The sequence below is a fragment of the Rutilus rutilus genome, assembly GCF_951802725.1.
Source record: "Rutilus rutilus genome assembly, chromosome: 15".
In the NCBI taxonomy this organism is placed as follows: Eukaryota; Metazoa; Chordata; class Actinopteri; order Cypriniformes; family Leuciscidae; genus Rutilus; species Rutilus rutilus.
The window spans coordinates 15,629,383-15,644,021 of NC_140220.1; the positions used below are offsets into that span (position 1 = coordinate 15,629,383).

The window sequence follows — 14,639 nt, forward strand, 5'->3', positions numbered from 1 at the left end:
TAGTTTCGACTCGCGCCTCGCAGCGGCGAGGGCGTCGAGCGAACTGTAGCGAATAGCCTCTTCTTATAATGTTCAGCACCCATTCTGATACCCCGGGAAGCTGTGCCCATGCGTTCGCATGAATAGCTAGGGGTTGAATGAAATCTGCGCTCTGGCCGTGACAGTGTGGCGGCTGAAGAGCTCTTATGTGCTGAGACATAGGTGCCGTGCTTGCGGCAAACGAGGCGGGGGGCGCGCTGATAACAGGTTTCGTTTTTACAGAAACCGGAAGACATGCAGTGTGCAGTGTATGTGGGCACTGAGTTGTGGGCACATTCACTACTTTTAATGCGCAATCGACCTGAGTCGATTTTATGAGCGCGAGCTCTGTGTGAAGAGCTGTGCTTGTGTGTAGGAATGAGCACGTGATAGTGGGCATTTTTTCTACACTCATAACACCATCGGCCGTGGCCGGAATGCCAGAAATTACACTCTTTGAGGGATACATCTGGGTCACCGTAAAAACGGCGTTTGTAAGCAGGCAAGCGGGCTGTGTTACCGACTTGTTTACTGCTAAATAAGCTGGAACAGTCACATTTTCTGGAACTGAGCGAGCTGGTAGTTTTGGTGGAAGTCTGGCCGCAGCGGGACTTGAACACCGTCGTTTTCCTAGAAGGGCTAAGACGACTTTGAGGCCTCGGGCTTGATATCAATCTTTGGCCGGGGACCACGTTGAGGGTGGCGGCCAGCAGAGCGAGAGCGCGGTCTCGAGCTTCGGGCCTGTTTCCGCTGTGAGGCGGCGGCGGCGGGCGGTGGCTGCGGCTGTGAGCTTCGAGCAGACGGCTGTTTAGAGCGACCTGTTGCGGAGCTAGCGCGCTTAGGCAGGAAATGTTTCATGGCCTGCGATGTCTTCTGTACCTCAGCGAATCTGTCCGCAAAATCCTTGACGGACGATCCAAAGAGCCCAGCAGAGGAGATGGGAGCGTCGAGGAACGCAGCGCGCTCTGAGTCCGGCATCTCAGACAGTGTTAGCCACAGGTGTCTCTCAGCAACGGTGAGAGAGGCCATAATCCGCCCTACGGCCTGTGCAGCAGACTTAGTAGCGCGAAGAGCGAGGTCTGTAGCACTTCTCAAATCCGCGACGCTTACAGCTTCCAGTCCTTCCTCATCAAGTTTGCAGAGAAGGTTGGCTTGGAAAACTTGTAGCGTGGCCATCGTGTGCAACGCAGCTGCAGCCTGTCCAGCGGCGGTGTAAGCGCGGCCGTGCAGAGCTGAGGTGGTGCGGCAGGCTTTAGAGGGAAGCGCAGTCTTAGTGCGCCGTCCAGCGGAGGGCGGGCAAAGATGATCGGCTACAGCTTCCTCTACTGCAGGGAGAGACTGGTATCCTCTGTTTTTAGCATCATCAACAACGGAGAATGCTGCAGAAACAGAAGTTTTAACTCTGGCTGAAAAGGGTGCAGACCAGGATTTCGCGAGTTCTTCGTGAAGCTCAGGAAGAAACGGCGCGGGTCTAGACGGTGTTGCAACACGGCCCCTTTTAAGAAAACAGCCATCCAGTCGGTTGTGTGCTGGCTCTACGGGCGTCGACCACTCGAGGCCGAGGCTCTCAACGGCCTGAGAGAGCAGACGCGTCAGCTCTGACTCAATGCTGGCCCGTTTCCCAGACGACTCACGGGCAGGGGGTGCGAGATCCACAGAGCTCAGATAATCCTCACTGCCTGATGCTAGGATAGAGAAGCTGTCCTCCTCCGCAATTTCCACATCATCAGATTCATCCGCGACAGAAACGGCGGCAGACAGCGGCCGTTGTCCGGGGGTGATCGACTTGAGTGAAGCGGGCGGTGAAGCTGGCGGGCAAACCGGCGAGCTTGCCTCAGTGGGAGGAGGTTCAGGGCCTCGCTGAGCGCGGCACTTCTTACGGCGCGGCAGCGCAGCGGGCTGGGGTGCAGACTCGTGAAACTGTGCTATGCGAGTCCTCAGAGTCGCCATAGACATCAGCTCGCAATGAGGGCATCCGCCGTCAGCGAGCGCGAGAGCTACGTGATCTTCTCCCAGGCAGGAAACGCAAATAACATGGCGGTCCCCGTCGCTGAGAGGGGCTCTGCATGAGCCACAGAAGGTGCGAGGCATCTTAAAAAAGACGCTCGGCTCTTTTAGAGAGAAAAGTGTGAGTCGCGGGGCGACCACACACTAGCAATGAAAGGATATAATGCACCGGATAGCGCAGCAGGAATGTCAGCAGAAGGCGGCGTGGCCAGCGGCTTCGATGCAGACTCGTCCCGCTGAAAGGCTTCCTCAGACGGCGCAGCTTCTCTCAGGGTCCAGCGATGCGTGAGCTCCGCTGAAGAGATGAAAATCAGTGAACCAGCCTCTCGACGCTATATTTATAGCCCTAGGCCACGCCTATTTCGGCGGGACGCTATGCAAATGGGCGCGAAGCACCCCCATTGGTCAAGGTGTCAAGAGGGCCTTCTCGATAGGCTGCTGCAGTTGCCGCAGGGCAGCCAATAGGCGCACGAGCTGCCTCGCCTATGTCTGTATGCTGCTGCAACGCGTTTTGCATTATATAAAAATTAAGGATAATTTTTGGCTTCAGTATCTCGCGGAAAGAGACTTTCCCCCAAGCGTAAGTTCTTACGCAGTTATGTTGTTTTTCTTCATAACTGTTGCCTATGTAGTTTTCTATCTTTGAAAATTATGTGTTAATACTACGTATTAACAATGAGACCAGGCTGGAATGTTTTAGTTAAGTTGCAGAACACACGGTAAAAGTTTGTGATTTCAAAAATGTTTAAGCAGTAGCAAAGGATGTGGTAAGAGTCTGGTAATACCATGGAAATAAACAAGGCTTCCTTTTACAGTACAGTTTCACTTTACTTACTGAGTAAATTGTCATGTTTTCCTTGGTAACGTTGCAGGACATATGAGGTAAAAAATTGTGACTATATGGAAAAGGGGAATGATCAGGTTATATGGTACAATTCCGGTAATACCATGGAAATAAACAAGGCTTCATTTTACAGTACAGTTTCACTTTACTTACTGAGTAAATTGTCATGTTTTCCTTGGTAACGTTGCAGGACATATGAGGTAAAAAATTGTGACTATATGGAAAAGGGAATGATCAAGTTATATGGTACAATTCCGGTAATACCATGGAAATAAACAAGGCTTCATTTTACAGTAGAGTTGCACTTTACTTACTGAGTAAATTGTAAAAACATTTGCAAGAACATACCCAGTATTTAAGATGTGCCATGACATTAGGGAAAACTGTTCCTGCGGGGTAGTTACCAGGTAAGTGTAAGGTAAATTATTTGATAAACCCTCTATAAATGGGTGTAGCAATGAACAACAACTATGTAAGACAAGGTAATTTATTGGAAACTACGTCTTAATTTCAAGATAGTAATAAATAAACATGGACTGTTACCAACATAACCCTAGGATAACTACAAACCTAACTTGAATTGATGGGTAATACTGCAGGTGTTTCTAAATATAGTCTGCCTACATTCTGAGGAAGTACACAATTAAATCGGAGTTATTACCAACCTAAACAGGTAACAAGTACACAGTACTTTGTTGAGTTGATATTTAACAGTGGTGTTTTTTTCCCTGGTAGTTTCTCTGTAATTGCATACTAATCACCTTAAGTAAATACACACTAAAATACTATAATTTACCATATGCTTACCAGGTAAATACTTAGTAGTTAGTTTGTAGTTTCTCTGCATTTACATACTTGTTACCTGTGGTAATTACCAATAACCAACTATAACTTACCATATATTTACCAGGTAAATACCTAGTAATTAGTTTGTAGTTTCTCTGCATTTACATACTTGTTACCTGTGGTAATTACCAATAACCAACTATAACTTACCATATATTTACCAGGTAAATACCTAGTAATTAGGGGACTGTAAAAGAAAGGGTTACCAAAGCCATTTCTTTTAGCGTTCATCATGCGGTGATATGGAAATCTGCAAGGTTTGCAAAAAAGATTTCATTTTAGTGTCTTCTTTTAGAGGTGTCTGATTCTCATAACACAATTATCCAGGCAACCAAATAGCAGAGGATAAACAATGCTATAGATTGTTAGCATTTGTTTGATAGTAAAATGATCAACAAGCAGTAAATTCAGAAATAAGATAGGCACATAGGAAAAGTCTATACACTTGGTTGAAGCCAAAATGTTGGAGGGATGATAACAGAGCTACAGTACAGGTCAAGTTCTTCGCAAATCTACTGTTATAATTTTATTTTTATTTTTTTGTTTACTTTAAGGTCCTTTATTTCTATGGAGCTTTGTTACTTCAGATTTAGTTGATCATTTGTTTTGAATTATTCTATTTTCTAACAAGTTATGAATATGACTTCATTATTTACATTTATTTTATTTGATTCTATTAGCAGTAGTTAATTTATTTAGGTAAAGTGACAATGTGTGGTTTTAAAATTGAAATGTCCTGTTATAGCCCTGGTTATAGTTTCCCGTACAACGACGTAACTCGATGCTTCACTACCATAGTACGATGCATCGTTGAAGCAATCAACTAGCTAGTCACGCCCGAAACCATATTGTCGCAAAGTGGTCGTTCAACCACGTTGGTTTATGACGTCACGCACGTGGTGGAGTAATAAATTATTTTAATGAAACTGTTTGAGATCGAATTAATGCTAGACGTTTTGATATAAATTACAGACATGGCATCTGAGGACTATTTCTAATTTTTCTCAGTTATTTCGCTTTATTTCCAGATTCAATCATAGCCTCGTTCTTATGTACTAGAGCATGTTTGCACATGCGCAGTCTTCAAAAACGTTGCTTTAACATTTCTTGACAAACTCAAAGACGTAAATGACATTTGTATGTATTCTAAACAAAAGACACAGGTTGTAGTGAATGTCATCTTACTTATTTTGCTCAAGATAAGGATTTATTAAGTCCACGTGTCATGCAATCTATAACTATGCTTATAACCACAGCTCGAGAGCTGTCGTTTCAACCACACAACTTTGCAATGCTGTTTGCGAATGTTCGTTGGAACGATGGTTTCGGGAAACACTGATTCGTTGAACTATGCTGATAACGACGGAACTTGCGACCATAGTTGGCTAACGATGCTTTCGGGAAACGTACCCATTAATAGTACCAAAATGTCTCAGTTACGTATGTAACCATGGGTCCCTGAGTAGGGAATGAGATGCTGACGCTATAGGAACACCCTCCAGATGTAACGATTGTCTGAACTTAGAAGCGTAGAGCCTCCTGCTAGAAGTGGCTCTTGCATGCAAAATGGTCTCTGTAATCTCTGATGAAAGAGCAGATCTAATCAAGAGCTCCACCAGAGAGCCTCACTCTGTCATCCCACACTTTCCTCAGAACTCCTGGAAGCAGACTTACAAGCCAGAAAATAGACCATTTGGGAGCAAACGTCAAAGTTACGTCTCTTGCAGCTGCGCCCACATTGTGGTGGCAGCTAAACAGTGGTAACAAGTGGAGGAAAACGGGTGAGATCCACGGAATAAAATGGAAAGAAAAGTATTGTGCCGTTGGATGTCAGAATCGGGATGCAAAAAAAGATGGTCTTCATTTTTATGGAAGACTGTGGTCAAAGAGTCGAAGACTTTATGGTTGCAAGCCATTAAAGGGTTAGTTCACCCAAAAATGAAAATTCTGTCAGTAATTACTCACCCTCATGTTGTTCCAACCCCGTAAGACTTTCGTTCATCTTCGGAACACAAATTAAGATATTTTTGATTAAATCTGAGAGCTCGATCACTCCTCCAAAGGCTTCTAAGACACTATAACTTGCTGGCCCAGAAAATGTATTAAAGACATCGTTAATATAGTCCAAGTGACTCCAGTGGCTCAATCTTAAGTTTTTAAAGCGACGAGAATACTTTTTGTGCGCAAAAACAAACAAAAATAACGACTTTATTCCACTTTTCATTTCCTTCTCTCTGGCCCTCGAGTCTTTTCACGTAGTGTTTAAGCGTAGCGCGTCTGTGTTGCACGTCACCACGTAGGCTCACTATTGGGCGACGCTGGTCATGTGTGTGATACGTGGTGACTTAAGATTGAGCCACTGGAGTCACTTGGACTATATTAACGATGTCTTTAATACATTTTCTGGGCCAGCAAGTTATAGTGTCTTAGAAGCCTATGGAGGAGTGATCGAGCTCTCAGATTTAATCAGAAATATCTTAATTTGTGTTCCGAAGATGAACGAAAGTCTTACGGGGTTGGAACAACATGAGGGTGAGTAATTACTGACAGAATTTTCATTTTTGGGTGAACTAACCCTTTAAATGGACAGACTGGGCTGATGAAACCTCTGATGATTAGTCTACTATTAAAGCATGAATTTGATGTAAACAATAGATCTACATAATATTTACATGCAGTTCATAGGGGACATAATGATTAGTCCTGTCACAACTTGAAATTATATTTATATCTATATAATTTTACATAGGTAACATTTAAATCTAAAATATTTGTATCTCACAATTCTGACTTTGTTCTCGCAATTTAGGGTTTATATCTCCCAATTCAGATTTTATAACTCATAGTTGCAAGTTTATATCACAATTCTGAGAGACAAAAGTCAGAATTGCAGGACATAAACTTGCAATCCTGAGGATAATCCTCCCTGGATTTCCTTTTCTGTTCGCCGTTCATTTATTATTAGAATAATGTATATTTGCTAACTACTAGTTCATGGAACTTGTTTCACATCTCTTTCATTGAATGTTTTATTACCTCTGGAGCAAGATACTCTGGTGTACCACAGAATGTCTTCATTGTTGCTCCATCTGTAATTCCTTCCTTACACAGGCCAAAATCTGTGATCTTTATATGGCCATCTTTATCCAGCATCAGGTTCTCCAACTACCACAGAATAATTATATTCTTTATAATGTGACATATACTGTATGTTTAGTGATGCAACAAGTAGCATTACACTAAATACACTTTCTGTCATTTCAAACATTTATCAGTCATATTGTATGGAATTTGTAATTTTTTTAATTTTCTACTATATTTCTATCTCACCTTTAGGTCTCTATAAACCACGTTTCTCTCGGAATGAAGGTAATCCAGGGCTGAGACGATCTCTGCCCCATAAAACTTTGCTCTCTCTTCCGAAAAAACACGATCTCGCGATAAATGAAAGAAAAGCTGTGATATAAGAACAAATATAAAGATGCTTTGTGAATTGTGAATCTTCTGGGGTAAAATTTATTATAATTAATACACACATTATTTGAATAAACATTTGATTGTTAAATGAAATTAAAAGAAAATATTTATTTGGTTAATTTTAATGAACAGTGATTGCTAAACTTCACCTTTACAAGAGCTCACCTCTCCTCCATTTGCATACTCCATAACAAAACATAATCGGTCATGAGTCTGGAAAGAATACTTCAGACCCTGCAACACAGAGGTGACATTAGGAGCATAATTTTGCTAAAGCACATCATTTTTGAACATTGAACACAAAGAATTTTTGAGATTCATATGCTGATTCTGTATGTGTGTGTCCAAAAAAAAAAAATATATATTTTTTTTTTTTTTTTTTCTGCAGTGTATTTAAAAATCAAAATTCAGAATGTCTGATTTGTGCCAACAAAATAATATTGGTGAAAATCTATCGATATCAAATTGTTACTTTTGGTCAGTGATAAGATTAGTGAATTATTCTATTTTATGATGCTGAAAACTATATCACCTGATCATCTTATTTCATGGAGTCCTTTGTAACAAATTATGTGTTTTGGTAAACACTATTACAAAGACCAGACACTCAAATATAAAGTCAAGAGTCAAACTGCCCAACTAAAGGAAACACTGATCACCATAATGGTGACCAACATTTTTCAATAAAACATCAACATCTAAACCTCTGTTAATTCTCAATAAGAACTTCTTTAGATGATTGGCAGAAATAAAGTTAGTCTGGTTAGTAATAAAAGAGATGTAGGGCCCTATATACCTGTTTTACCAATAGTGGCAAGACATTCCGCCATTATAATAATAGCAATCCACCATGGAACAAGTACGCCTGCTTTTAAAGGAAATGTGAGATGACGCTCTGATTGATTTATTGCATGTTACGCCCAAACCACACCTATGTGTAATGTAGCTACTTCAGACCAACCCATTTTAGATTTGCGTCGGGTGCAAGAGCCATTTATCCCGCCAATAGCAACAGCGCCCAAGATCCGCCCACAAAGTTACTTGCGTTTCACGTTTGATAGTTGCGTTTCAGACCGTTAAAATAGGGCCCTTAATGTCTTTTCAGTTGATTTAATTTCAGTCAGTTGTAGTTCTTGTGTTTCTCTTTCCTTCATTAATTCTGCTCATTATCATCTGGTGTCTTCAATGTTGGCAAAAAAAAAAAAAAGTTCTCAATTCATCTTTGACGTCTTTTGTTTTAATTTTTCTTAATGTTTTGTGTGCAATTTGCAATTATTCATTTTAAATGGTTGACTTTTAAGGAATTAATTTGATTAATTCTAACTCAATTCTTATTTGTTGAATTTAATTAATAATATTGCTTGTAATCTGTTGCCACAATTTTGAGTAGATATAGTGTATTATTTTAAAGGTCTATAATTGTTTCTGTTTTTATAATCTGCAGGCCTTGAAGGAATGTTCAAAGCAATATTATATTCATTTTCAGTAGCTATGTTTCCATTTAAAGTTGCTTAAAATTTGAATATTGCATAAAACATTTGCGATAAAGCAACTGGAAGTTGCTGCAATTGCAGAAGAATCTGTGGCTCTTTTTTCCTCCATCATAAATGACGACAAACTCAAATGCTGTCATGGTATCTTGCGTTCGGATGCCAGGCAGTCTCAGTTTTAAAAGTATAGCCAAAAGATTTGAGCGTTTTCTGATTTTAAAACCTGGAACTCTGGCTCAGTTTATTTCTTTTATAAGTGTGGTATTGCAACCTCAAATTTTTAAGAGTTAAAAAATTACGTTCTGAGGTAAAAAACAAACAAACAAAAACCCTAATGCCAAAATGTCCTGTCGATAGAGATTTTATTGATTGTATGGAATGTACCGTAAATTACATTTACTAGTGTATAAACCACTAATTCTAAAATGTTTTTACTTTGATAATATCAGCTTACCGTTAAGAAAGGGTGTTTGGAGTTCTGGAGGACCCGGTTTTCAGTAAGTGTGTGTGCAACCTCATCCTACAAATAAATAAGTAAAGAAAATAACTTGTTAGAACTTCTTATATACAGTAATTACAATTTATGTATAATTAGAACTTGTCAAAAGGAAACAAAAAAAAATGTACAGGTGAACACACAATGCAATGTTTCAATTTACTGAAATAAAAAGTAAAAATAAAAGTGAAGGACATACTTTTGCTACTATCACATCCTTCTTGAGAATTTTCATAGCGTAGTATTTGCCTGTGGCTTTCTCCTTCACCAGTATGACCTTCCCAAAAGTGCCTTTCCCCAAGAGTTTAAGGTATTCAAAGTCATGCATTGTCTGCACAACATAAAGAAAAGTCTTTGAGAAATACAGCTTTAAATGAATATCCAATTAATCATTTTAAAAATCAAATCTTAGATAAAAAAAAAGAAACATTTATTTTACACAGATTTTGGGCCTTTACAGGGATTTAGGCCTAACATTTCAGCTGTTATCCTACCACTTTAAGGCGAGGTTTGGACAGGTACATCTCCATGTCCATGGGATCAGGTGAAGAGTCCATTCTCTCTTCCTCCTGCTTCTGTAGACTATCTGCCACAGCCTGGATGGCCTTCGTCCACTCCTCTCTGCAGAAAACAAGAAAATCACACAGGATAACTTTTCTTTTACTGCTTTCTTTTGTGCAATGAGAGATTAAAAAAACTTACTTTAGGGAACTTGAGGAGTGCTATCATGAATTTAAGCAAAACAGTTTATACGGTAAATGAACTATACTGCATACTGTTTGCTCATGAATATGACAAACCAACCTTTCTTCTGGAGTCTCAACATGAAAAGTGCGTTCAATAACAGTAGTCCACTGCAGGCACCGAATAATAAAAGTGTTTGTCTTTGGTCGCTCCGTCTTCATCAGCTGACATTCTGAGAGAGAGAGAGAAAAAAAGTATGTGCATTTTGGTCATTTTGGGGTTCTTAAGTGGGGTTAGGGAAGGATGCAAAAGGGACCAGATACAAACAAAAAAGGCAAAGTGAGAGAGAGAGAGAGAGAGAGAGAGAGAGAGAGAGAGAGAGAGAGAGAGAGAGAGAGAGAGAGAAAGAGAGAGAGAGAGAGAGAGAGAGAGATTCTTGTTAACCAGTAAATTCTCCCCGGTAAACTGTTAAAACAAAATGGATACCTACGTGCCACAGAGAAGTTATTGAGTGGAGTTTCCAGCTGGTCAATATCTTGCGGTCGCTCTTTGTACCCAATAAAAGTTCCGTCACTCTTGAGTAAAAAGTATCTTGGTCTCCATGTCTTTATATATTCTCCTAAAAATAGAGACAGTAAAGTTAGATCAGTTGAACATCTTTAACAAAAAGCTTCCAAACATAATACATAAACAATAATATGATATTATGAAGCCATGTATAAAATGGAGGCATAAACAGTAATGAAAAATCTCTGTGATATATATGATAAAAAATACATTACTGTTCAAAAGCCTCTTATGCTCACCAGGGCTGCATTTATTTGATCGAAAATGCAGGAAAAACAGCAATATTGTGAAATATGATTATAATAAAAAATATATATATGTAATGTACTTTTTAGCATCATTTGCAATACAAATCTTTTGTAAAATTTTAAATGTCTTTACTGTTCATTTTTATCAATTAAACGCATCCTTGTTTAATAATTGTTCAATTCTTACTGACCCCAAACTTTCAAACGGTCGAGTATACAATAAATATCTGTGCAGTTTACATGAAATACTTTAGGAAGTTTACATGTTCAGTGGTGTCACATTTTATACTCCATCTAAATTCTCTACATTTCTTATTTAGTTGTAAATACAGTGCAGCGCACTGGATTCTACACCAGAACGGCGGCTCATTATTGGCCAAAGCTGGTCACATGAGCACCACGAAGCATGCATGTACTGATGATGCAGGAGCTGGCCAATAATGAGCAGGCGTTCTGACGTAGAACCCAGAAGCGATGCACTGTGTTTACAACGTAAACAGCGTAGGAGAGAGAAGTCATAACGTGAAGAGATTGCTGAATAAAGTCATTATTTTAGTTTATTCTTTTGCACACAAAAAGTATTCTCGTTACTTTATAACATTAAGGTTGAACCACTGTAGTCACATGGACTATTTAAACAATATATTTACTACCTTTCTGGGCTTTGAAAGTTGCAATGACGTTGCTGCCTAAGGCTGGTTCAGAAACCTCTCGGATTTCACAAAACATATCTTAATCTGTGTTCCGTAGATGAACGAAGGTCTTACGGGGTTGGAACAACATGAGGGTGAGTAATTAATACAAACTAAAAGTCCATGAAAACGAAACTAAGAAAAAACACATCTGAATACGTGTCACAGAACGCTCCCTCCTGGAAGGCGTGACCTCGCAGCATGGAGAGGAGAAGGAGGAGGCTTAGGAGGAGGACGAGGAGATGGCGAAGGGATGGTGACAGGAGATGGCAAAGGTATGGTGACAGATGGTGAAAGGATAGTGACAGGAAATGGTGAAGGGATGGTGACAGTAGATGGTGACAGGAGATGGCGAAGGGATGGTGACAGTAGATGGTGAAGGGATGGTGACAGTAGATGGTGAAAGGATGGTGACAGGAGATGGCGAAGGGATGGTGACAGGAGATGGTGAAAGGATAGTGACAGGAGATGGCGAAGGGATGGTGACAGGAGATGGCGAAGGGATGTTGAACGGATGGGGTGACAGGAGATGGTGAAGGGATGGTGACAGTAGATGGTGAAAGGATGGTGACAGGAGATAGCAAAGGGATGATGACAGTAGATGGTGAAGGGATGGTGACAGGAGATGGCGAATGGGATGGTGACAGTAGATGGTGAAGGGATGGTGACAGGATATGGGGAAGGGATGGTGACAGTAGATGGTGAAGGGATGGGGTGACAGGAGATGGTGTAGGGATGGTGACAGGATATGGCGAAGGGATGTTGACAGTAGATGGCGAAGGGATGGTGACAGTAGATGGTGAAGGGATAGTGACAGGAGATGGTGAAGGGATGGTGAAGTGATGGTAGGATGACAAGGATCCCAGGGCGCAGACGGAGAGCCGATGATACAAAGCGGCATTGCTGGCACTGGAGACTAGACTCATGGCGACGAGCGTATGAGGCAGAGCCAGAGTGCCCGAGGACTGAGGCGGAGCCAGTGTGATAAAGGACTGAAGCGGTGCCGGAGGGAAGGAGGAACCTGCTGGAGCCGTAGGGGTGGAGGACTTACCAAGGGGAAGCCAGTGGGATGAGGGAACCCGGTAGGGCCTCAAGGTCGAGGGTCTCCGGGGGAGCCGACGGTGGGAGGAGCCAATGAGGAGCCGACAGGTCGACGGGCCGAGGTGGAGCAAAGGGATCAGAAGCCGAAGCCAGAGCCACAGGATCCTCTCAATCGGACGAGGCTGGTGGTTGCATGACCTGAGGCTTCACGTCGAAGCAAGGCGTTTCCGGGGAAGACGAAGGGCTACAGTCTTCGGAATCCAGCAGAGACAGGGCTGAAGGACAGGCTGAGCTTTGCGGTGAAGGTGACAGAGGTAAACTTGACGTGATCAATAACGGCAATTCCAATTCAATGATACAGTCTTACTGCCATCTTGAAACAGTGATGATGAAGAAGCAGTACCTCCATATCCAGATAATCAGCCTGTCCTGTGTGTCCACTTCTACCAGTATCCCCTCAGCCGCTGGTGTCGTGGACTCACACCCCTGGTCAGGCTCACTCTGGAGCACCGGCTCTAGGGCGATGGTCGGCACTGTCTCTTCCTCTTCAGGCTCTGGCTCACTCATCTTGGAGGGCGGTCGCGAAGTCTCCGCGGTCGAGGGTGGTGGTGGGCTTGGCTCTGGGTCTGGCTGTAGTCTGGATCAGGGGTAGACGCTCTCCAGACACCAGATGATGGCCTCCCTCCAGTCTAGTCCCTGGGTGTCTGGGAGGTCTACTGGCTGGTGGTAGTTGGCCCTGATCCAAAACAACAATTTCAGGATTTCTTCATCCATGTCAGTGCGACAGCGTGAAGACCGAACTGTTCCGTGTAAATAAAAAATAAAGTCCCTTCGGGGCAATCACAGCGGTTTCGCTGCATTACTTTGGTTGGTCGTTATGTCTCAAAGATTAAGAAGATGAAGATGAGAGTCTACAGGTAATAAAATAAACTCAGAGGTTTAACAGTGTGTGCGTAAAACACAAATAGCAACCGACAACTGAGAGTGAACAGGTTCCTACCTGTCCTACCTACTTAAATACATAGAGGATTCGAACTAAATGACAAGCAGCTGTGAGAACAATCAGTGTCCATAGAAACTAATGAGTGGCGGGAAACAAAGACAAAGAAACACCTGTGACTAATGCAAACTAAAATGGACTTTCTATGGACTAAAGTCTAAAAGAAAAGTCCTAAAAGAAATTAAGAACAAAAACAACTGAATACGTGTAACACTGATATGTTCTCCATCCATGAATATCTCTGGATCAAGGTGAAGAGATCATAGCTGGCAAAAATGCATGCAAACAGTTTTTGACTTTGAAAATTGAATTGTCAGTTAATTATCACTTTTGTAGTTGTAATAAAGAATCATTTATATTATAATTAAGAATATTATTATTATTTAATTACTATGCAGTAGTATGTTTGGAAGTATGCTATGCAATAAGACTATGCAGTGTTATTTTACATTTATTGAATGTATGTATCTGAACAGTGAACACTGATCGACTAACCTGAAACCAAAAAGTACTGTTTATTTAATTTGTATCTTTGTTCTATTGTATTTATCTATGTTTGTAATTTGTTTATTATTTTCTATGCAGATTCACTCCCCCACAAAATCACCCCAATCATTCTAGGATGATTCATTCTTTCCAAATAGAGCTATTCAAGTCATCTGGTGAATTATTTTTCATACTGCAATAAAAAATAAATAAATATTGCATTATCATTTTTTCCAATATTGTACAGCCCTAAAATTATTTACTTCTTCTACAAAATGTGAAATGAACTGAGATTTGAAGGGTCTAGAAAGCTAAAATATCTTAAACGGGCATGGTACCTGTAAAATTTTGTCTGGGCCTCTTAAAGGTAGGGTAGGTAGGATTTTTATAAAATTTTATATTTTCAAATTTGTTTAAACTGTCTTTATTTACCAATACATAATTAAAATGTAAGTGCTCTGAAAAAGAGAGTATAAAAATCGAGTGACTGTAGACCTTTTAATCTGCAATAAACACAGCTCATTATTTCCATTCACTCCACCCCCTCCCTTCTGAGCTCCTTCCAAAGCCACGCCCCCAAAACACATGAACGCGCGACGCCAAACGCTCAGGCTCAGCTGGAAGACGCATTTATTTACCTGAGACGAGTGGAGAGGAAGGAGCAATACAGTGACATCATGTCAGAATCACATGCAATAAAATACCTAACTTTATCACTATAAATATAAACAAATAAGATTTAT

The 14,639-nt window shown here is 41.1% G+C and overlaps 1 protein-coding gene across 4 annotated transcripts in view; it reads right to left on the reverse strand.

Annotated features, from left to right (window-relative positions):
- Positions 1-14,639, reverse strand: part of LOC311304723 (RAC-alpha serine/threonine-protein kinase) — a 66,699-nt gene that overhangs the window by 37,345 nt on the left and 14,715 nt on the right. For all 4 annotated transcript variants that reach the window (XM_084431934.1, XM_084431933.1, XM_084431931.1 and 1 more), the window contains exons 3-10: positions 10,353-10,481; positions 9,983-10,094; positions 9,673-9,799; positions 9,378-9,509; positions 9,137-9,202; positions 7,358-7,426; positions 7,046-7,171; positions 6,752-6,880 (exon numbers count right to left, since the gene is read on the reverse strand). In XM_084431934.1, coding sequence (XP_084288060.1) covers positions 6,752-6,880; positions 7,046-7,171; positions 7,358-7,426; positions 9,137-9,202; positions 9,378-9,509; positions 9,673-9,799; positions 9,983-10,094; positions 10,353-10,481 — 890 coding nt within the window. The remainder of the gene's footprint in view (positions 1-6,751; positions 6,881-7,045; positions 7,172-7,357; positions 7,427-9,136; positions 9,203-9,377; positions 9,510-9,672; positions 9,800-9,982; positions 10,095-10,352; positions 10,482-14,639) is intronic.